Raw genomic sequence first — 22,732 nt, 5'->3', positions numbered from 1 at the left:
TTGCACTGCACATGCCCAGTAGCTCAGATGTAGATCATGTCAGCTAGCTAGCTCCATAGACAGTAAAAGAAAGGCTGTTTCTACAACTTGGGTCAGTTACAAGGCAGGATTAGCTGGGAGACTTCTAAATGAGGGCGCACATGTAAGTAGTTCTTTTGTAGATTATGGTGAATTTGTGTGTGTTGTAGCAGTGCTTTGCTATTGAGAACGAGGTAGCATGCTAGCGTTAGCATTAGCATTAGCATGCTAACGAGCTAATGGTTGCGGTTAGCCTGCTCGTTTCGGCTTGTGACGTCACAAGCCGTGCCGACTTTGACCAGCTCACCCAGAGACTGAAGGCAGGACACATTCAGAAACCGTATCTCACTCTAAACACCATGGATGGATTTTTTTCAAAGTTTGTATGTGTGTGGAAGCACCAGAGACACAACATAACACCCCAAATCCCAGAAAAAGTGATTTTTTCATAATATGGGCACTTTAATCTATATCCGTGACTTTTTACTTCCAGGATTGTTCTGTTGCCACCGGAAAATCGGCCAGATTTAATTATTTTCGGCCGGATGTGCGTCTCCTTCCTCTGTCTCTGTGTTGGCGTTCTGACCTCTGGTGGATTTGTGAGGACTATGGTTAACTGCTCCTCAGATCTCTGCAGGGTAAATCCAGACAGCTAGCTAGACTATCTGTCCTATCTGAGTTTTCTGTTGCACGACTAAAACTACTTTTGAACGTCCACATGTTCCACCAAAACAAGTTCCTTCCTGAGACTATTTAGCAGAGGCGCCGTGGCTCCGTCCGGAGCTTAGCCCCGCCCACGACGATTGTGATTGGTTTAAAGAAATGCCAATAATCCAGAGCACGTTTTCTTCTGGAAAAAAGTCGTAATATTTAAAGAAAAAAAGTCGTAATATTTCAAGAAAAAAGTCGTAATATTTCCACAAAAAAAGTCGTAATATTTCAATAATAAAGTCGTAATATTTCAAGAAAGAAAGTCGTAATATTTCAAGAAAAAAGTCGTAATATTTCAATAAAAAAGTCGTAATATTTCAATAAAAAAATTCGTAATATTTCAATAAAAAAGTCGTAATATTTATAGAAAAAAAGTCGGAATATTTATAGAAAAAAAGTCGGAATATTTCAAGAATAATAGTCCCTTTAGCACTTCCTTTACAGCGTCCAATGATGAATGATGAAGGGATGTGTGTAAAAAGATGATTTTAAATCTTCTTCTCTTCCTTTGTAAGCCAACTATTTTAATAATCAATTTGAGTCATTTTTGATGATAAAACAGGTGAACTTGTGTGATTCCAGCTTGTTAAATGTGAATATTGTTCTAGTTTCTTCTCTCCTCTGGGACAGGACACGTAAGATCTTTGAGTTGGGGACAAAACTAGACATTTGGACGTCATCTCGGGCTTTTTGGGAAACACTGATCCACAATTTTCACCATTTTCTGACATTTTAGAGACCAAACAACTCATCAATATCACAACTTATTTTCAAGAAAGAAAGTCGTAATATTTCCAGAAAAAAGTCGTAATATTTCCAGAAAAAAAGTCGTAATATTTCAAGAAAGAAAGTCCTAATATTTCAAGAAAGAAAGTCATAATATTTCAAGAAAGAAAGTCGTAATATTTCCAGAAAAAAAGTCGTAATATTTCAACAAAAAAAGGCCTAATATTTCAACAAAAAAGTCGTAATATTTCAACAAAAAAGGCGTAATATTTCAACAAAAAAGTCTTAATATTTCCAGAAAAAAAATAGGAATATTTCAACAAAAAGGTTTTAATATTTCAAGAAAAAAGTCATAATATTTCAAGACAAAAAGGAGTAATATTTCAAGAAAAAAGTTTTAATATTTCAACAAAAAAGTTTTAATATTTCAAGAAAAAAGTCGTAATATTTCAACAAATCACCATTTTCTGACCAAACAGCTCATCCATTCATCCAGTAAATAATCGTTAGCTGCAGCCCTAAATTCCAGACTTGAAAACAAAGTAATTTATTATATTTCACTTCTAGATTTTGTGCTTTCTGGACCTTTGGGGGTGAGCTTGTTTTTGTCAAGCCCTTTTAAAATACAGTAGAGGAAATGTAAAGCCTCACCACCAGAACCTGAAGTACTTCAGTAAATGTAATCACTCAGCAAACCTCGTTTCCTATCCCCAGAAGGTTGGTTTCCTCCGGTAGCTGAAGTGTTTCTGCGTTTGGCTGCAGAAGGCCCGGAGCTGCAGATGGCCGCCTCGCGCCCAGTCCGAAATCTTTTCCACACAAGATGTCTGGACCAGCTCCCGCTCGCCAACGGCCGGCTGCAAACACAATGACGAACGTCCAGTCACTTCTCCGGCGTCGTCTTCTACACAAAGACCGATCTGAGGAGGAGAGAACGGGCCTCGAGTCGACTCTTCACCCTCCACCTGCTGCACAAGTCTGAGACGAGCCGAGGGAGATTCATCTGCCACTCTCCTAAAAATAGACGCCTGGAAAACACAGAGCAGTTTGTCAGGGTATTTTAAGTAGACCGAAATACTGAATCTGTAGATTAGATGTCGTTTTAATTTAACAGAAAGAGGCTAAACTTTAATATATTTTTGCATGTTCAATACACCAATTTCTTCTTTATTTTCTATTCCAAATTTCTTTTTAAAAGCACAATTATCCGTCAGAATTTCATGCCATTAATCAGTCATCAGTGTAGGTGTCTTTTCTGTCTTTTTCCAGCAATTTGAATTCTTTTGGATCGGCACATTTCCATTGTTCTGCAGCATTTTGGAGGGATAATTTGTGCCCCCACCCCACCCCCCTCCTCTGGTGGTGGGTGTGTGAGGCCTGACCCAAACAGACGCCGGCGGTAAGAGCCCAGCTTCCTCCCAGATGATGTGGCCACCGGCGGTGGGAGTTTGGCTCCGGTTCTGCCTGACATCTCCGCGTGGGTGTCGGTCTGGATTTGGGCTTCCGTTGCAGCGCGGAGGCTGGAGGTTTTGGGGACAGATCACGGAGGAGTTGAGGGCACTGTGGGCTGGAGACAAAAACGTTGATAAAGGGAGAAACATGCTGAAAAAAGAGGCAGCAAAAACGTAGAAAAAAGCAGTAAAAATGTAACAAAAAGCGTCAAAAACGTTAAAAATCGCAACAGAAACTTTGAAAAAAGCAACATAAAAAGGACATCTGGCGGAATTTCCGGCGGCCCCGGAGCAATCCTGGAAGTGGAAGGTCGTGGTTATAGACCAGACTGTATATATATAATGGACCACCAGGTCCCGTGTCTCTGGACGGAGACCAGTGAAGGATATTAGAAGATCTTTCCCGGTGATGGCTGAGCGTTACTGAGCAGCCTCCAACTGAGCTTGAAGACGTAGATGTGACGTGAGCAACCTGTCTGAAAGTTGGAAGTCTTCTGGTAGCTGTGCCAAGAGAAATCTCAATCATTCCCAATCTAGCAGAGACGGAGAGCGTAGGTATATGTAAGGAGATAACATAGACACAGGCTAATTATTGATCACTAAAATGATAGTTAACATTAGTAATTAAACTTAAACAGCTAATGGAAGTCCAAACTGCCTGCGAGCTTCTCCTGTACTATACGGTAATTCCTCTACTATGTGACAGTAAGTCTCGTGGTTATGACCCAATCGTTAGCCTATTTTTATAAAAACGTCTGCTACGGAGCCATAATGTGAGCTACAAGGTAATGGAGCCTTTTATACATTGTCGTGTTTCTTTAGAAATAAACAATGGACAAATAGAGTCTTTAAACTCTTCAGATGTAAAGTTATTCTCTGTCAAAGTGACGTCAAAATGAATGGCAGTCAATGGGATGCTAACGGGAGGTGATGGCTTGGTAGCATCAAAACGTTTTTATAAAAATAGGCTAACGATTGGGTCATAACCACGGGACTTACTGTCTCATAGCCATCACCGGAAAAGAGCTCCTAATATCATTCACTGGTCTCCGTCCAGAGACACGGGAGCTGTTGGTCCAGTTTATATATAGTCTATGGAGGACACCCTGACCCCCCACTATGATATGCCCCTGCAGGGGTTACATGTCCCCCTAGGGGTACTCTGGAGGACTGCAGGGGGTACGTGTCCCCCTAGGGGTACTCTGGAGGACTGCAGGGGGTACGTGTCCCCCTAGGGGTACTCTGGAGGACTGCAGGGGGTACGTGATATTTAACAAAATTTTTAATAGTTACAAGGCTGTTGTCCAGAACATTGTTCCTCTTTATGTAGACTTGTTTTTTCCTACCAAAAAAGTGACATTTGCGTCGTCTTCTTTGGACCTAATCTATCCTTCCTTCCTTCTACTTTTCTTCTACTTTTTAGTTTCTCGGTTTTTTCTTCTTATGTCACTGTTTTTGAAGTTTTTGATACTATTTTCGACCTATTCTTGTCTTCCTTTCTACCATCTTTTTCCAATATTTTTGTCTTTTTTACAATTTTTGTCTCCTTTTCTCATCAACATTTAAATGTTTTCCAGGTCCAAGGCTGTTGTTTAGTAAATCTATCGCTGACTGTGCTGTATTGTTCCTCTTTATAGAGACTATCTTACCGAAAATGATTAGCGCTGGTCAGGGGGTACTTGGCTTACAGAAATAATTCAAAAGAGGTACATTATTGAAAAAAGTTTGAGAACCAGTGCTCTAATCTGCACTCCGATCACGAACCTCTTGGCTCTTCTGTCGTGTTTCTGGTTAACCGGTCGCCACAGCGCTCAACGTGAACATCACGGATAAACAAAGACTTCAGACGGTGAGCAGAACGGTTTACAGTAACTGACACCAGACGCCTGTCGCTTGTAAACGTGCAATTATCTCACAGATTTACTGCTGTCAGAGCGAGGAAAACCGCAACAGAGACACACAGAGATAAAGATCTTTATGTGTGAGAGATGATTCATGGTAAAGAGCTGCAGGGACTGACGAGAAACTCACTCTGACTCACAGACTCGGGGGTTTCAACACCGTAAGCTACAAAAACGTTTAAAAAATGAGAAAAAACTGAAAAAGAGCCACAAAATGGTTGAAGAAAAGACAAAAAATGTTGAAAGAAATGGCAAATTTGATTTAAAATGTTTCAAAAAGGCTGAAAAAATCAACCAAAACGTAGAAAAGGCTACAAAAAAGGTTGAAAAGAGTGTCAAAGGTATCAAAAAAAGCAACAAAAACGTTGGAAATAACTTCCAAAATTGCCACAACATAGTATTTTGTGTCCACAACATAGTATTTTCGTGGCTACAGCATAGTATTTCGTGGCCACAAAGTTGTATTTCGTGGCTACAGCATAGTATTTCGTGGCCACAACATATTTCGTGGCCACATCATAATATTTCGGGGCCACAACATAGTATTTCGTGGCTACAACATAGTATTTTGTGGCCACGAATACTAGGCTGTAGCCACGAAATACTATGTTGTGGCCACAAATTATTATGTTGTGGCCATTAAATACTATGTTGTGGCCACAAATTATTATGTTGTGGCCACTAAATACTATGTTGTGGCCACTAAATACTACTTTGTGGCCACGAAAAAAGATAGTATTTCGTGGCCACAACATAGTATTTCGTGGCCACATCATAGTATTTCGTGGCCACAAAGTAGTATTTCGTGGCTACAACATAGTATTTCGTGGCCACAAAGTAGTATTTCGTGTCTACAACATAGTATTTTGTGTCCACAACATAGTATTTTCGTGGCTACAGCATAGTATTTCGTGGCCACAAAGTTGTATTTCGTGGCTACAACATAGTATTTCGTGGCCACAACATATTTCGTGGCCACATCATAATATTTCGGGGCCACAACATAGTATTTTGTGTCCACAACATAGTATTTCGTGGCTACAACATAGTATTTTGTGGCCACAACATAGTATATTGTGGCCTCAACATGGTATTTCGTGGCTACAACATGGTATTTCGTGGCCACAACATAGTATTTTGTGTCCACAACATAGTATTTCGTGGCCATAACATAGTATTCGTGGCCACATCATAGTATTTCATGGCTACAGCATAGTATTTTGTGGTCACAACATAGTATGTCGTGGCCACAAAATACTATGTTGTGGCCACACAATACTATGTTGTGGCCATGAAAATATTAAAATGTATTTGTGGCCATTAAATACTATTTATTACTGTCCCCCTCCGTATCTGAGGCTCCGTACTTAGAGATTGTGATGTTGGTGTCGGCCTGTTTGGTGAATTCTCTGCTGGAGCAGGACTCCTAGTTCCTGACTCCTTTGTTTTGGTTCTTGGACTCGAGCCTCCGGCCTCCGAAACGCTTCCCAGAGCCAGACGAGAGGAGCGAGAGAGCGAGCGCTGAAGACACAGAGAGAGAGAGAGAGGGAAGCAAAGTGAGCGTTTAGCCGCTGGTGTGAATTGCCTGTCGCACCAGACAGATTTCCTGATCCCATAATGGCTCGAGCTCGTGTTTCTTGGTGCAAATTCTCGCCGCCGCTTGTGTCGGCTGCACATGCTCCGGCGGCCTAATGAGGCAGCATTAGCCAGGGGAGACGCGGTAATTAGAGCCAACGTCAGCGCCGGGGACAGATGGCACGCTAAGACAAGCCTCTCCACTTCACCTCCGCTGCGTGTGTGTGTGTGTGTCCTGACAGAAGAGAGAGGGAGAGAGAGGGAGAGAGAGGGAGAGAGAGAGAGAGGGAGAAGGCAAAATGTGTCAGAAGAGAGCGAAAAGAAAGACAGAGAGGAATTAAAAATGTGTCAGAGGAAGAGAGAGGGAGGACTAAATAGAAAAGGATGGAGATGTTTCTGAGGGAATGAAATCAGAAAATCAAACGAGGCCAAAACACACACACACACACACACACACACACACACACATACACACACACATACACACACTCACACATACACACAGACACACACACACACACACACACACACATACACACAGACAGACATACACTCACACACACACACACACACACACACACACACACACACACACACACACACACACAGACACACACACATACACACACAGACACACACACACACACACACACACACACACACACACACACACACACACACACACACACACACACACATACACACAGACATACACACACACACACACACACACACACAGACACACACACACACACACACACACACACACACACACACACACACAGACACACACACACACACACACATACACACACACACACACACACACACACACACACACACACAACACACACACACACACACATACACACAGACACACACACACACACACACACACACACACACACATACAGACACACACACACACACACACACACATACACACAGACGGACAGACCCACACACACACACACAGACAGACAGACAGACAGACAGACACACACACACACACACACACACAGACACACACACACACACACACAGACACACACACACACACACACACACACACACACAATAATATACTTATAATACTCATACTTATACTATATAATAAATAATAAAAAATAAAATAAGAAGAAAATAATAACGTCGAGCTGTAAACGGGTTCGGGCTTTTAAAATGCAGCGCGTCAAGAAGCTGGCCGATGGCCATCTTTATGCAAATTAATCCGTTGAACGCGATGCGACTATGTAGTAGAAGTAGACGAAAATCTTTCAAACTGAAAGATTTCTGAAATCTGAAATGAAGACAGATTCAGCAACTGCACGGCCTATTTCTCTCTTCAAATGTTTTCAGAAACACGTTTCGGTGAACTATTTTAGTCCAATATGAGATCGTATTCTGAACGAGCCGCCATGACAGTCAGAGGATGAAGAACATGGAAAGAGGAGGAACGTGCACTAGAGGAAAAGGGAAACAAAAAGAGAGATGGAGACAAGCAAGAGAGGATGAAAAAGATCAAACGTTGGAGAAGTAAAAACAGAAAAACAAGTAAAGGAGAAAAGTAAATCAGCGAGGAAAGAGGATGGAGAGAAAGGAGACAAAGAAATGAAGGAATGGATGAAGTAAAAAGGTGACGGCATGAAAGGGAGGGTTGGACGAGGCAGATAAAGACAAAGAAAGGTGAAATGTTGGGGGAGCGAATGTGGGAATTGATCAGAGAAAAAGAGGAAGGGATGGTGAGAGAGAAGGGAGAAAAGATCAAACACGAGAATATAAATACAGTGGTGTAGTATACGTGATACGCAAAGTATACGCAGTATACCCACTAAGAAAGCTCCAGGATGCTTAAACATACCCAATGACCCACAACAACATACTTTACATTATACTTTAGATAGATTTTTAATTGTCATCTGTGTTTTTCTACTTCACACATCAGCTAAATAAAGGTATTTCCACTGTAAATTGGTGCATAAAAGTGTATCAGAATATATATATATATGTGTGTGTGTATATGTGTGTACATATATATATATATATATATATATATATATATATATATATATATATATATATATATATATATATATATATATATAAATGTGTGTGTGTGTGTATATATATATGTATATATATGTATATATATATGTGTGTATATATATATATATATGTATATAGTGCAGTATAGCCAATAGAATACACCAGTGGATAAAGCAGAAGAGAGAAGACAGAAAGGAGGGAAGACTAAAAAGAAAACGCTTGTGAAGAAATCAAGACAAAACGTGTTGATAACGAAAAGAAAAGAGGGAGCATTGGAGAGAGAGACGAAGGGTGAGAGTGTGGAGGAAGAGCGATAAAAATAGAACAAGAGGTGAGGAGGAAGAGGAGGAGGAGAGAGAGAAAGAGCATGTTGAAAGAGGAGGAGGAGGAAGAGGAGAGAGCATATTGAAAGAGGAGGAGGAGGAAGAGGAGAGAGAATGTTGAAAGAGGAGGAGGAGGAAGAGGAGAGAGCATGTTGAAAGAGGAGGAGGACGAGGAAGAGGAGGAGAGAGAGCATGTTGAAAGAGGAGGAAGAGAGAGAGCATGTTGAAAGAGGAGGAGGAGGAGGAAGAGGAGGAGGAGAGAGCATGTTGAAAGAGGAGGAGGAGAGAGAGAGAGCATGTTGAAAGAGGAGGAAAAGGAGGAGGAGGAGGAGGAGGAGGAGAGAGCACGTAGAAAGAGGAGGAAGAGGAGCTATCATGTCGGAAGAGGAGAGAGCATGTGGAAAGAGGAGGAAGAGGAGGAGGAGAGAGCATATTGAAAGAGGAGGAAGAGGAGAGAGCATGTTGAAAGAGGAGGAGGAGGAAGAGGAGGAGGAGAGAGCATATTGAAAGAGGAGGAAGAGGAGAGAGCATGTTGAAAGAGGAGGAAGACCGAACAAATCAAAAATGGAGAGAGGATAAAAATGCTGCTGAATCGAAGGATCGACTGCAAAATGGAAAGGATCCCTCCAGAGATAGACCTTCTAGTTTAACATGAAACAGCCCTGAAGTCACCACCAGACTCTCCACCAGACTCCATGTAAATAATCAGGACTTTTATCATCATAAAACACACTTCATTCAAAGTGGACAGAAACTAAATAAAACTACCAAAAGCCGTCTTGGTTCATCTTTCCACTGTTCCAACAATGACCACTCTGGTTTGGTTGAAATAAACCCTTAATTCACCCATTTACATGTGGAAATATGCTGGCTCTATACACGCTAAAAGTCCTGATTATTTACATGGAGTCTGGTGGAAATATGCTGGCTCTATACACGCTAAAAGTAATGATTATTTACATGGAGTCTGGTGGAAATATGCTGGCTCTATACACGCTAAAAGTCCTGATTATTTACATGGAGTCTGGTGGAAATATGCTGGCTCTATACATGCTAAAAGTCCTGATTATTTACATGGAGTCTGGTGGAAATATGCTGGCTCTATACACGCTAAAAGTAATGATTATTTACATGGAGTCTGGTGGAAATATGCTGGCTCTATACACGCTAAAAGTCCTGATTATTTACATGGAGTCTGGTGGAAATATGCTGGCTCTATACATGCTAAAAGTCCTGATTATTTACATGGAGTCTGGTGGAGTTTGGTGATGGTGATTTCAGGGCTGTTTCATGTTAAACAAAAAGGATACTCTTTAATTAAAAGGTCTATCTCTGTAGGGATCCTTTCATAATGTTGTCAGACACTTAGGGCCCTATTTTAATTATCTCAGCGCACGGCGTGAAGCACCTGGCGTAGGTGTGTTTAGGGCGTCTCCAAATCCACTTTTGCTAGTTTGACGGCGGAAAAAAGTGTCCGTGTGCCGGGTGCATGGTTCTAAAGGGTTGTACTTAGTGTCTTCATTAATCAGAGGTGTGTTTTGGGTGTAACATGCAATCAACCAATCAGAGATCATCTCCCATTCCCTTTAAAGGCCAGGCGCGTTTGGACCTTGGAGCATTGCTGTTATGATGGAGGATTTGCACCGTAATATTTTTATTTGTAATCTTCTGCATGTGTGTGTGCTGCTGTGCATCCCTGTGTGTGTAACAAGCATAGTGTGCGCGCTGTGCACGAGCCTAGGAGCATTTTACTAATGCTCTGTTAAAATAACAATGAAATGCTGCGTTATTGACTTTAGACCAGTTTTTTGTTGGTCAATGGTGCCATCACTTCCCGCTGCCTCAAGATAGCAATACTCCCAGAATGCACCTGAACACACCTCCCTGTAAGACCAGCACACCCAGAATGCACCTGAACACACCTCCCTGTAAGACCAGCACGCCCATGGGTTACAGATGGGTGCAGGTGCATTTGATATTTAAATGACGTGGGCGCTGGACGGGAAACTGACAACTGGGTCGATCTTAAACTAGCAAAGACACTTGCGTCGGGCTTTGCGCTGCGCCGGGGTGCAAGATAGGACCCGTAGAATAATAATCTGAGTCTGTCAACGGCAAAAACAGAAATTATAGTGGACCTGACTGATGCTGAACATCTGTCCTGTAGAGTTACGTTGCAGCCTGCCGGTTACAGTGTTCTCGCTCAATACATCATACATCACATCACATTACACATTACATCACATCAGCCACTTAGACGCCAACGCATTGAGAAAGGACATCTCATCTTATTCCCTCGACTCTGTGCTTCCATATCTGAACGTTCAGATTAACACAGTGTAATAAAGTGTAAAATAATGTGTATATTTGTGTAATTGACCAGCTGACGACCTGACAGAGCGGCGCATATTATTCCTCGTTGACGGTGATTATGATAACAGCAGCGTTACAGCTACCTGTCCCCTCTCCGCCCCGCCACCCCCTCTCCGCCCCCCTAATGATGTGGTTTTGACTGTACATAATTATCTATGTCAGTATTTTTCAATGTGTTTCATGCGCATGTTGTTGATGGTAATTTATTGTTCATGTAATCAAATATTGCCATGCGTTCTGCTTTTTTGCCCCGTGGCACATTTAGTGTTAATTAGGCTGCAGAAGAACAGTGTGGATGGTTTAAAAAGAGAGAGAGAGAGAGAGAGAGAGAGAGAGAGAGAGATCGAGGGAGGGAGAGAGAGAGAGAGAGAGAGAGAGACAGAGAGAGAGAAATGTGGAAAGTTGTTGACAACCAATCAACTTCTCACTTTCAGAGAGAGAGAGAGAGACAGAGAGAGGGGGGAGAAGGAGAGAGAGAGAAGGAGAGAGAGGGAGAGAGGGAGAAGGAGGGAGAGAGAGAGAGAGGGAGAGAGAGAGAGAGAGAGAGAGAGGGAGAGAGAGAAGGAGAGGGAGAGAAATGTGGAAAGTTGTTGACAGCCAATCAACTTCTCACTTTCAGAGAGAGAGTTGGTGGCAAACGGTTGCAGATCTGCAGCCAAGCAGAGTCTGTTTGCCATCATTAGCATCTTTTGGAGGCAGGGAATTATGATTTGTCATCTCAACTTCTTATGAACATATGAATGAGTGTTTACTAATGAACACGCAGCGCTGTCTGCAGGGACAGCTGACTGGGCTGGGGTTAAAACACACTGAGTTACGTCCCATTGATAGTTCAATATGTGGCGGACAAGGAAATGAGAGAATGGATGATGCAAAGAAAAGAGAAAGATGAGGCAACAGGAGGAGGAGGAGGAGGAGGAGGAGGAGGAGGAGGAAGGACAAAAGAGACAGCATAAAGGGAGGGTTGGACGAGGCAGATAAAGACAAAGAAAGGTGAAATGTTGGGGGAGCGAATGTGGGAATTGATCAGAGAAAAAGAGGAAGGGATGGTGAGAGAGGAGGGAGAAAAGATGAAATGGGAGAAGAGAGAAGACAGAAAGGAGGGAAGACCAAAAAGAAAACGGTGCTTCCACACACATACAAACTTTGATAAAATCCATCCATGCTGTTTAGAGTGAGATACGGTTTCTGAATGTGTCCTGCCTTCAGTCTCTGGGTGAGCTGGTCAAAATCTGCACGGCTTTCTACGTCACTAGCTGAGACGAGGGGGCTAGGGGGCTAACCGTTAGCATGCTAGCTCATTCTCAACGGCAAAACACTGCTACAACACACACACATTCACCCTAATCTACAAAATAAATTGTATAGAACTACTTCCATGTCCCTGTTCTGCAGGTATTCCACAAAGTTGGAAGTGCGCCCTCGTTTAGAAGAAGTCTCCCGGCTAATCCTGCCTTGTACTACTGAAGTTGGAGAAACAGCTAGCTAGCTCATGTGGTCTTACCTAGCTACTGATCATGTGATCTTACCTAGCTACTGAGCATGTGATCTTACCTAGCTACTGAGCATGTGATCTTACCTAGCTACTGATCATGTGATCTTACCTAGCTCCTGAGCATGTGCGACTGCCAACAAAGATGTTCCAGCAGTGAGAGGTCTCACTCTGTAGCTAAAACAGAGACCTGAACACAGGGTGAAAAGAGGAGCTGCAGCAATGTGCAGTACAACAAAAATATGGTGTTTTTAGAAAATTAAACCATGTAAATCTATTCTATACAATCTCAAAATACAATTATGAACCTGAAAATGAGCATCATATGAGCACTTTAAAATGCTCCGGTTTAAAGCTACACTAAAGATATTGGTATTATAATAAACTTATAAATCCACGACGTTTCACTTCCGGGATTGGTCCAGAAATTCCTCCGGATGTGCGTCTCCTTCCTCTGTCTCTGTGATGGCGTTCTAACCTCCGGTGGATTTCTGAGGACCATGGTTAAAGGAACACTCCTCACAAGGCGAAGCACGGCTACTTCTGCTACTTGGGCGGAGTGATTTACTCGCAGTACCTGAGAAGCCCCGTGGTGAGGAGCAGAGAGTAACAACGGGGCTTTTCAGGTGTCGCGCTAATCACTCCGCCCAAGTAGCAGTGCTTCGCCTTCTGAGAATATAGTTCCCAGTATGTATACGGTTAGAAGATGGCTGTGTGTCATGTGACCTTGTTATTTGTTCACGCTGTGACTATGCAGTCCCTCCAGAAAAACGTGATTATGTGAGCTCATAATTCAATGCATAATCAGCCAGAGTCTGCATATTTATGCAGGGGGGGGGGCGCAGTTTTTCAAATACACCGCGCTTTCGCCGCATAAATTGCCGATTTCCGCGCAAAATATGCGGGGCTTGCATGATTTCATAATCCCCACATTTTCGTTGCAAAAAAGTCACATATATCTTAGCAGAAAGTTGAAAAATGTTGCGTTTACTTCACACAAGAGCAGCCGGTTTCCCCTGTTGCCATGGGAACGTTATGTGTGTGTGTGTGTGTGTGTGTGTGTGTGTGTGTGTGTGTGTGTGTGTGTGTGTGTGTGTGTGTCTCTGTGTGTGTGTGTGTGTGTGTGTGTGTGTGTCTCTGTGTGTGTGTGTGTGTGTGTGTGTGTGTGTGTGTGTGTGTGTGTGTGTGTGTGTGTGTGTCTCTGTGTCTGTGTGTGTGTGTGTGTGTGTGTGTGTGTGTGTGTGTGTGTGTGTGTGTGTCTGTGTGTGGGTAATATGCAGGGCTTGCATGATTTCATAATCCCCGCATTTTCGTTGCAAAAAAGTCACATATATCTTAGCAGAAAGTTGAAAAATGTTGCGTTTACTTCACACAAGAGCAGCCGGTTTCTCCTGTTGCCATGGGAACGTTATGAAGTGACGTAATTACGCAACGTGAACATCATCGAAAAGCTGCAAACCCCGCGATGAAGCCGTGATGGAACCACAGTTTTTGCAAGTTCCCGCAATTTCATCGTATAAAATTGCATAAATATCCCGCATATTCCATCACATTTTTTAAGAAAACGTGACGCATAATCAAGGATTTTAGCCCAAAACAATCACAAAAAAACTCTGCATTTTTCTGGAAGGACTGACATGTGACCTTGTTATTTGTACACGCTGTGACTCTACAAATCACAACATGTAAATAGGAACATGTTGGCGTTATTTTGTCACTTATTGGAAGGGTATGTATGGACTTATCTAACTCTGGGGGTTACGGTGACTCAGACAAAGTCCCAATAAGTCGGCGTGTTCCTTTAACTGCTCCTCAGATCTCTGCAGGGTAAATCCAGACAGCTAGCTAGACTATCTGTCCAATCTGAGTTTTCTGTTGCACGACTAAAACTACTTTTGAACGTACACATGTTCCACCAAAACAAGTTCCTTCCTGAGACTATTTAGCAGAGGCGACGTGGCTCCGTCCGGAGCTTAGCACCGCCCACGATGATTGTGATTGGTTTAAAGAAATGCCAACAAACCAAAGCACGTTTCTCTCCCATCCAGGAATGCTGTGTGGACTAGCCAGACCAACCTCTGCAGAAAGCTCCTTTTCTGTCTCTGTGTAACTGCTTTAGGGTCAATTCTTAACAACAACATTCATATTTTTAATTTCACGCAGCAGGTTAGAAGAATTTAGGTGTCAAATAAAGTCTGAAATATGCATTTTGGCCTTGCAGTTTTTTACTTATAAGCTCTTCCATCGGAGTACCGCACATAGTCGAATATTAAAAAGACAAAGGGTGGATATTTTTCAAGACATCTTTTGGGAATTGAACCAGAAACCTTGGCAGTGTTAATGCCTTGCTCTCTCTGGAGGGAAGCTGCCACCTCAGCTGCTGACTGCAGCAGTGTGATACGTGTCAACACACACACACACACACACACACACACACAGACACACAGATGAAATGTGCAAAAACACACAACACAAAGCAGCAACACGTCCAGTGTACATCTTTACACGTGCAGCACAAACACACCCATGGCGTTGGCATTAAGTGTGCGTTGCACACACCTTTTTTACTGGATTTTAACGGAGTCTTTGCTGCTCTAGGGGGGAAATCTATGGAGCTAAATCAGGGCCAAATGTTTTGTTCATTTGAAAAAAATATATATACCGTATTTTCCGGACTATAAGTCGCACTTTTTTTCATACTTTGGCTGGTCCTGCGACTTATAGTCAGGTGCGACTTATATATCAAAATATATATAATTTAACATGTTTTTAAATGTTATTTCATGCTGAAAACATTACCATCTACAGCCGCGAGAGGCGCTCTAGGCTTGTGACAACTATATGCTGCTCCTAAAGACAACTGAGAAAGAAAAGAAAATCTTATTCTGCAGATTACAAACTGCAGGTAGTAAAATACGCAGCCGAAAACGGTAATCGAGCAGCACAAAGAAAGTTTGGAGTGAGAGAGAAACTTGCGTGGGACTGGCGAAAAGGTGACTCTTACTGCAATGAAGGAAACAAAGAAAGCTAATCGGCTAATCGGCTAATCGCGGGCTGAAAGCAAGATGGCCAGAGCTGGAGGAACGAGTCCACAGATGGGTGCTTGAACAGCGTGCTGCTGGGAGAGGCTCGTCAACGCTGCAGTTACGTCTCCACGCCCTGGTAGTTGTTCTGTATTCTGTTGTATAGTTGAATAACTGTTAATGTGTTACGTTAACATACCGGACACCTACCGTATTCAGCCCCTTGTTCTGTGTGCTGTTGTGTAGTTGAATAACTTGCCTTTCCTGTTCTTGGTCTTGGATTTTGTGAAATCAATTTCTAAATAAATGCGACTTATAGTCCAGTGCGACTTATATATGTTTTTTTCCTCTTCATGACGCATTTTTTGACTGATGCGACTTATACTCCGGAGCGACTTATAGTCCGGAAAATACGGTAGTTGAAAAACTAAAGCTTGAAATTGAAAATTTAAGTTTTGGTCCAAAACTTGAAAAATAAAACCATGTATTCAAACAAAAAATAAGTGTACCAATTTTTCTTTCAGTTTAAATAAAATTTTGATTAAATTCTGGAATTATTTTGAATAAATTATTAATTTTCATTTTTCACTTTTATATTTGTTTTCAGTTCCACATTTCAGGTTTTCAGATTCAAAGCTTTTTTTTTTTTTTTTTACGGCTTCAAATCTTTTTTTTTCAGTTTCAGATCTGTTTTTAACTTCCAGGTCAGTTTTTTTCAGTTTCAGATTTTTGGCCCCGATTGTGCGTAGGGGGCGTGGCTTCAACTCAGAGGGGCGTGGAATTATGAGTGACAGCCTAAAGGCCGCTACACATTGTACGCGGCATGCGCTGCGCTCGCCGCTAGGTTGTCCTATTCCCAACTATATTTATTGTGCTCGCCGCCGGGCTCAGCGCAAATTTACGTCATACATGCGCCAATATTTGAATGCACGTCACGTCTGCGTCCGGTGTTTACATCAGACGTGCAGTAGGCTACATGCGACATTGTGTAGGATACACAGTAGTGATTTGGTGGAGACGATGTTTCTGTCTTTGAAACAAAATAAAGCCTTGTTCCGTTTGTGGATCCACGTGTGTTCGGTGTTTACTTTTTTTCTTTTTATTCAGACACATCACAGCGCACCGCGCCGCTCTTGCGCATGCCGCGGTCAAAGTTGAACCATGTTGAACTTTTGCGGCCAGCGCAAAATGCCGCTGGCGCTGCGCTTTGCTCAGACCAGTTCTTTTGCGCGCATGCCATTGACAATAATGGGTTTCATAGCGCAGCGCTGCCGTTTGCGCGTACAATGTGAATGGCCTTTAACAAAGAAGGCAGAAGACTCTCCTCAGTCATGTTGCCTTCAGGAAATGGTGTTACTGTGAGAACTATGACTGAATGCTTTCTATCCACCATATACATCTGATATTTGCTAAACAAACTGATGCCAGTGATAAAGTTCCATTTAAAAAACTGTTTTGGACAACACGTGGTACCATTTACACCATAAGAGCAATAAACTGTGCCAGATTGTGCAGTTCAGCAGGAACACTGACTTCTCCTACTTCCACATACGAATTTGAATGTGGCGCCACGGTATTCACTCGGCAGTCAGCATGGCGTCCGCTCCGCCAAGGCAACCCGCTGGCGCCAGCACACAGGTAAGACATGTGAAAGATATTAGCATTTTTGAATACATACTTTGGGACATTATCCCCGCAGTGGCATTTTTTTTGTCATTAACACATAAAGGGAAAATAGGTGGACAACTGGACAAAGCTGGAAATGATGCATCGCTAACACTAAACTTAGCATTAACTAACGTTAGCTTCACACTAGCTAGTGTTTTTAGCTAATTTCAGTGTCCAGCTAAAGTTTTTTAACTTTAACGTGTAGTGGTCTTTGTTAACCTCTGTTTGTCAGAATGACCATAACTCGACAGTGGCTGCAGCCGCACAGAGCCTTATAAATGTGCTCACACAGAACGTCTCCCAGGGACAGCAAGAGCAAGGAAGAAAGCAGGAACAGGAATCTTCTTCTGTAGAACAAGAGATGACCAGGTTTTAGTTTTAATTGTATTGTTCAAGTTCGTTTTAAACTAATTTATCTAGTTAATATTTTGAATTAACATTATTTTAAATGGATTTTTCAATCGTGCAGATCTTTTCCTGGATTTTTCTCAAGAAAAAGTTACCTTGGAAAGCGAAAGATACAGAGTCCAAAGACCTGTAGCACACCATATACAAAACCGTGGAAGCCTTTTAGTTTTTATGTGTACCTGTTTAACATGAATTCAGAGACAACTCCAAACTCATCTGAAGAGTCTGAGCTTGCCCAGGCAGGGCTTGGAAAAAGACATCTCACCATGTCCAGGGATATGAGTCACGAGGAGGTATTGCAGACAATTTATTATTTAAAATTTGCACCTAAATTCTTATATTTTAAACATTCCCTTTTATTGTAGTGGTAGGCTATTCTTCAAGCATCGACACATCACTTAGTTATGTTCTCTTAGTTCTTCAGACTACTTCAAAATGAGTACCCTAAGATGCAGGGAGTGACAGGAGGTTGGCTACTCTACAAGGCTACAGGTGGAGAAAACTAGTAATATATCCATTGTCATACATTGTCATTCAAATAACTAGCCCAAACAAACTCAGTTGAAATAATCCAAACAATGTTGCATTTACAGGTGGTCAGGGTAAAAGGAGACTGGTAATGATTCCTCCTGACTCTGATGGATACACCGGAACCCTACTTCGCAGTGTTACAGGGGCAGGAAAGAGCACCCTGTATATTGTGCCATTGCAACATGAGTTTGACCTAACTCCACTACCTCCAGATGCCATTGAATTCCAAAGTATGCCAACAGCACAATGCCACACATGTAAAGTGATTTTTCCTTTGCACATTTTGGCCCTTTATGTTCAGGAGTGCATGGAGTCTGAGTCAGCAGGAGAGGATATTGAGGTAAATGTAGCTATGAAATAATGTGATGTTGCCTTGTGTACAATTTTGATTGTTTTTCAGTGAGTTATAACTGAATATTTTTTGGGTCATATGTAATATCTTAGGCGTGTCAAAGTGACATCCAGATAGTTTCAGAGACAGCCCCCCCTGTCCATGACACGGAGACATCTTTTGGAGAGGTACAGTGTTTGATGTAATTGTAATGCAATGTGAAATGGCTACATAAACTGTTTTGTATGACACTGTTCACTGTCCATTGGCTAAGGTTAAGCCTTACCTGCTACGCAAAGACTTTGAAAGAGTCATACATGCATTTATTACGTCCTGTTTAGATTACTGTAACTCTTTGTATGTTGGATTGGATCAGTCATCCCTTCGTCGGTTACAGTTAGTCCAGAACGCAGCAGCTCGACTTTTAACTGGGACTAAAAAGTGCGACCACATCACACCGGTTTTGGCAACGCTCCACTGGCTTCCTGTTTGTTTCAGGATCAAATTTAAAATTGTATTAATTGTTTTCAAGATCTTAAATGGGTTGTCGCCTTCTTATTTATCAGAGCTTTTACATGTCCACACACCTGTCAGAGCACTGAGGTCTTCCAATCAGATGCTCCTCGATGTGCCCACATCCAGGTTAAAAAAACAAAGGTGACCGAGCCTTTGCAGTGGCTGCTCCAAACCTCTGGAATGGTTTACCTATTAATGTAAGAACAGCTCAGACCATTGAAACATTCAAGTCCTTGCTTAAGACCCATTACTATGCTTTGGCTTTCAAATCAAGTTGAGCTTTGATATCTTGACCTTGTTGTTGTGCTGTTGGTTATTTTGTATTGTATACTGTGTATTGTTTGTGTATATTATCTCTTTGATTTTGAACTTTGTTAAGCACTTTGGTCAACTATGGTTGTTTTTAAACGTGCTATATAAATAAAATTGAACTGAACTGAACTGAATTGTTGCTAATATTCAAACTGTTCTGTCTCCATCAGAAAGTTCCATGTCCTATCTGTTTCTTGAACTTCACACCACAGTTTGTAGAGATCCATGCTAGCATGTGTGGAGAAAGGTAATTTGATGGTGGATATTTATGTTAGTTTTAAATGTATATGTAACATGAAGTACTTATTTTTTCTATTAGTACCAATATGTCTCACTTGTGCTTTTGTAGAAGAAAGGACAATCTTACGATGGCTGAGACAAATGCCGTGAGCCAGGACAATGGAGAGGAGCACATCAAAAGGTACATTTTGTGTAGTCTAAATACATAAATATCTTTATCCAACATGGATCTTAATTTTACAGAGATTTTGTTTTCGACATTAGTAGTTATTTATTGATAAGGGGTTTTGTTTGGCAGTGTTGATGATGTATTGGATGCCATTTGTCGAAGAGTTGACGTAGAGAAACAGTTCAACATCCAAATCTCAAGAACAAACATTCTGGAGAGAGGCCTACTGCAGTGTCGGTACACGATCCGTTCTGCCTGCACGATCCGTTCTGCACATGCGCAAAATGTTCGCGCATGCGCGGTTGTACGAGGATTTACGACACTGCACGATCTGTTCCACGCTTCCGGTCGACAGCCAAGCTAACGTTAGTTTAGCTAACAGCTAATTCGGCTAACTGCTAGCTGATTGTAGCGGTCTGCCATTAGCCTCCACAGGCAAGCTAACGTTAGTTTAGCTAACGGCTCATTCAGCTAACCGCTAGCTGATTGTAGCGGTCTGCCGTTAGCCTCCACAGGCAAGCTAACGTTAGTTTGGCTAACAGATAATTCGGCTAACTGCTAGCTGAGACAGCATGTAATAACTTTAAAAGACCCTCAAAATAAAACTTGAAAATAAACGTTGACATATATAACAAACACCTAACATATATAACAGCTGTTACGTCAGTTCTACTTTACTTGTGCTCATTTAAAATATAATCACTCAATACTTGTCTTTATTGTTATTACTGTGAAGTCTTAATTTAGCTGTAGCCTGCTTTTCCCATTACGTTTGAGTTAACGTTATTTTAGACTGAATCTAGCTGTCAGCTAGCGGTTAGCCGAATTAGCTGTTAGCTAAACTAACGTTAGCTTCCCGGTGGAGGCTAGCCATAGGCTAGAGTGGAACAGATCGTGCAGGTCGTATCCTCGGTAAAACAGTATTATCTTGCGCATGTGCAGAACAGATCGTGCAGGCAGAACGGATCGTGTACCGACAGCAACGTCAAAAAAAAATTCACCCACTGCTACTCTGAAAGTGACATTCTTTGGGGAGGCAGGAGTGGACACAGGTGCGCTCCGAAAAGAATTTCTCACAGGTAAAACAAAAACAAACATTTGAATCCATTGAACTATTTTATATTTTAAACCATGAATAAATGGCCTTCATACTATAGTTAAAAGGGTAGCTCACCCAAATCATGAATAAATGTTATATGTTTATTTGTAATATGTCCTACTTACAGTATCTCACAAAAGTGAGTACAGCCCTCACATTTTAGTAAATATTTCATTATATCTTTTAATGGGACAACACTGAAGAAATTACCTAGAGATTAACATGGTTTTATGTCAGTTAGCCTAATAGCTGGTGTGATTTGCATTGAGAGATGATTTTATGGAAAGTACCCCATGCCAATCTCTAGGTATGGTGAAGGGTATGTGATGATGTGGGGGTATGGTGAAGGGTATGTGATGATGTGGGGGTATGGTGAAGGGTATGTGATGATGTGGGGTATGGTGAAGGGTATGTGATGATGTGGGGACCAAGGGAACTTTATCAGGATGCATAGTATCCTGGATCCATGAAATAACTGGCCTTTCAAAATAAAAGTCTGCCTGCCTCTATGGGAATTTAACATAGGGGTGTACTGACTTTAGTTGCCAGCGGTTTAGACGTTAATGGCTGTGTGTTGAGTTATTTTGAGGGGACAGCACATTTACACTGTTACACAAGCTGTACACTTCATACTTTACATTGTAGTAAAGTGTAATTTCTTCAGCGTTGTCCCATTAAAAGATATAATGAAATATTTACTAAAAAGGTTTTGTAAAAGTTGCTTTCCTTTCTACTGTTGTAGTGCCATCATACTCCATGCAGTGCTGAGGTTGCAGCCTATGTTGGATCAATTGAGAGAAGGCCTGCAGCTGTATGACCTTCTTCTGCTAATCGGGCAGTACCCAGATATCTGCCAGCCCCTGTTTGTTCCTGGGGAAGATGTAAAAGTAAGCAAAACTATACCATTTATTATTAGCAACAAGAAATGCCTAGCTGCTATGCCATTTCATAATATAAAGGGTCATATAATATACATGTTGATTTTTATCTCATCATAGGTCAATGCAGAGTTTGTCATGGCATCCATACTTCCTCAACTGAGTGAGAAAGGGACTTCCAGGCATCAGATTGAGCTGGAGATGATCAACTTTATTCAGGACTTCCTTTATGAAGCTGAAGGTATAGTTTTTAATGTCCTGCAAATCAAATATTCAAAAGCTCAGAAAAATGTGAGTGTTTTCATGACAAAATATTCTAGCTTGTGACTACTGAGTCTTTAAACAATCAGGTACCACCTGTAGTTATGCTTGTAGGTATTGAACATGTTTAATTTTTATTCTACCTGACAAATATTGATGATAGTAACAAGTATTATGTGCCATAATAATTTGTGTTTTACAGCAGTTGTCACTTTTTTTGGTATGGAAGACTGTAAGCATACATACAGAGAACATATAGAAATTGTTTTCCTAAAACCATTGTCCTTAATGAACACATTTACAAATCTATCACCATTATATGTATTAAGACATTATTGCCAATAATGAATTTATACATAATGGCATTTATAGCCATTGTGTTTGGCTAAGATAGTCATTTCCGAACCTTGTGAAATCTCACACACATTAGATTTTTTGATCAGCTGTTCTTTTGTGTACCTCTGTCTAATTCACTTATTTAATTGAAAGAACAATTAGGAAATCAAAATTCTAATTGTCACATAACACTTGTTATATCTGTTTGCTTCATAGCTGAGGATCAGGGGCATGTAGATGACCAAGATGGCCTGCATTCAATCACACCTGCCGGTTTCTACAGTGGATCACAGGCCGAGGTCACATTCCACTTCTTCCCTCAGAGATTTTTGCTGTAACGATCAAGT

General features: G+C 41.5%; 1 protein-coding gene across 1 annotated transcript; it reads left to right on the top strand.

The window, feature by feature from the left end:
* The first annotated feature begins 17,210 nt into the window (after positions 1-17,210).
* Positions 17,211-20,906, top strand: LOC116062550. Its single transcript, XM_031317256.1, has 10 exons — positions 17,211-17,274; positions 17,537-17,673; positions 17,774-18,005; positions 18,129-18,204; positions 18,306-18,583; positions 18,688-18,762; positions 19,573-19,649; positions 19,752-19,823; positions 19,941-20,045; positions 20,791-20,906. Exons 1-10 carry the CDS (start codon positions 17,230-17,232, stop codon positions 20,825-20,827), a joined length of 1,134 nt encoding a protein of 377 aa, XP_031173116.1. The 5' UTR covers positions 17,211-17,229; the 3' UTR covers positions 20,828-20,906.
* The last annotated feature ends 1,826 nt before the right edge of the window (positions 20,907-22,732 follow it).

Source organism: Sander lucioperca, chromosome 1 (assembly GCF_008315115.2).
Source record: "Sander lucioperca isolate FBNREF2018 chromosome 1, SLUC_FBN_1.2, whole genome shotgun sequence".
In the NCBI taxonomy this organism is placed as follows: Eukaryota; Metazoa; Chordata; class Actinopteri; order Perciformes; family Percidae; genus Sander; species Sander lucioperca.
Note: the sequence above shows the minus strand (reverse complement) of the source record. Positions and strands in the feature narration are given on the sequence as shown.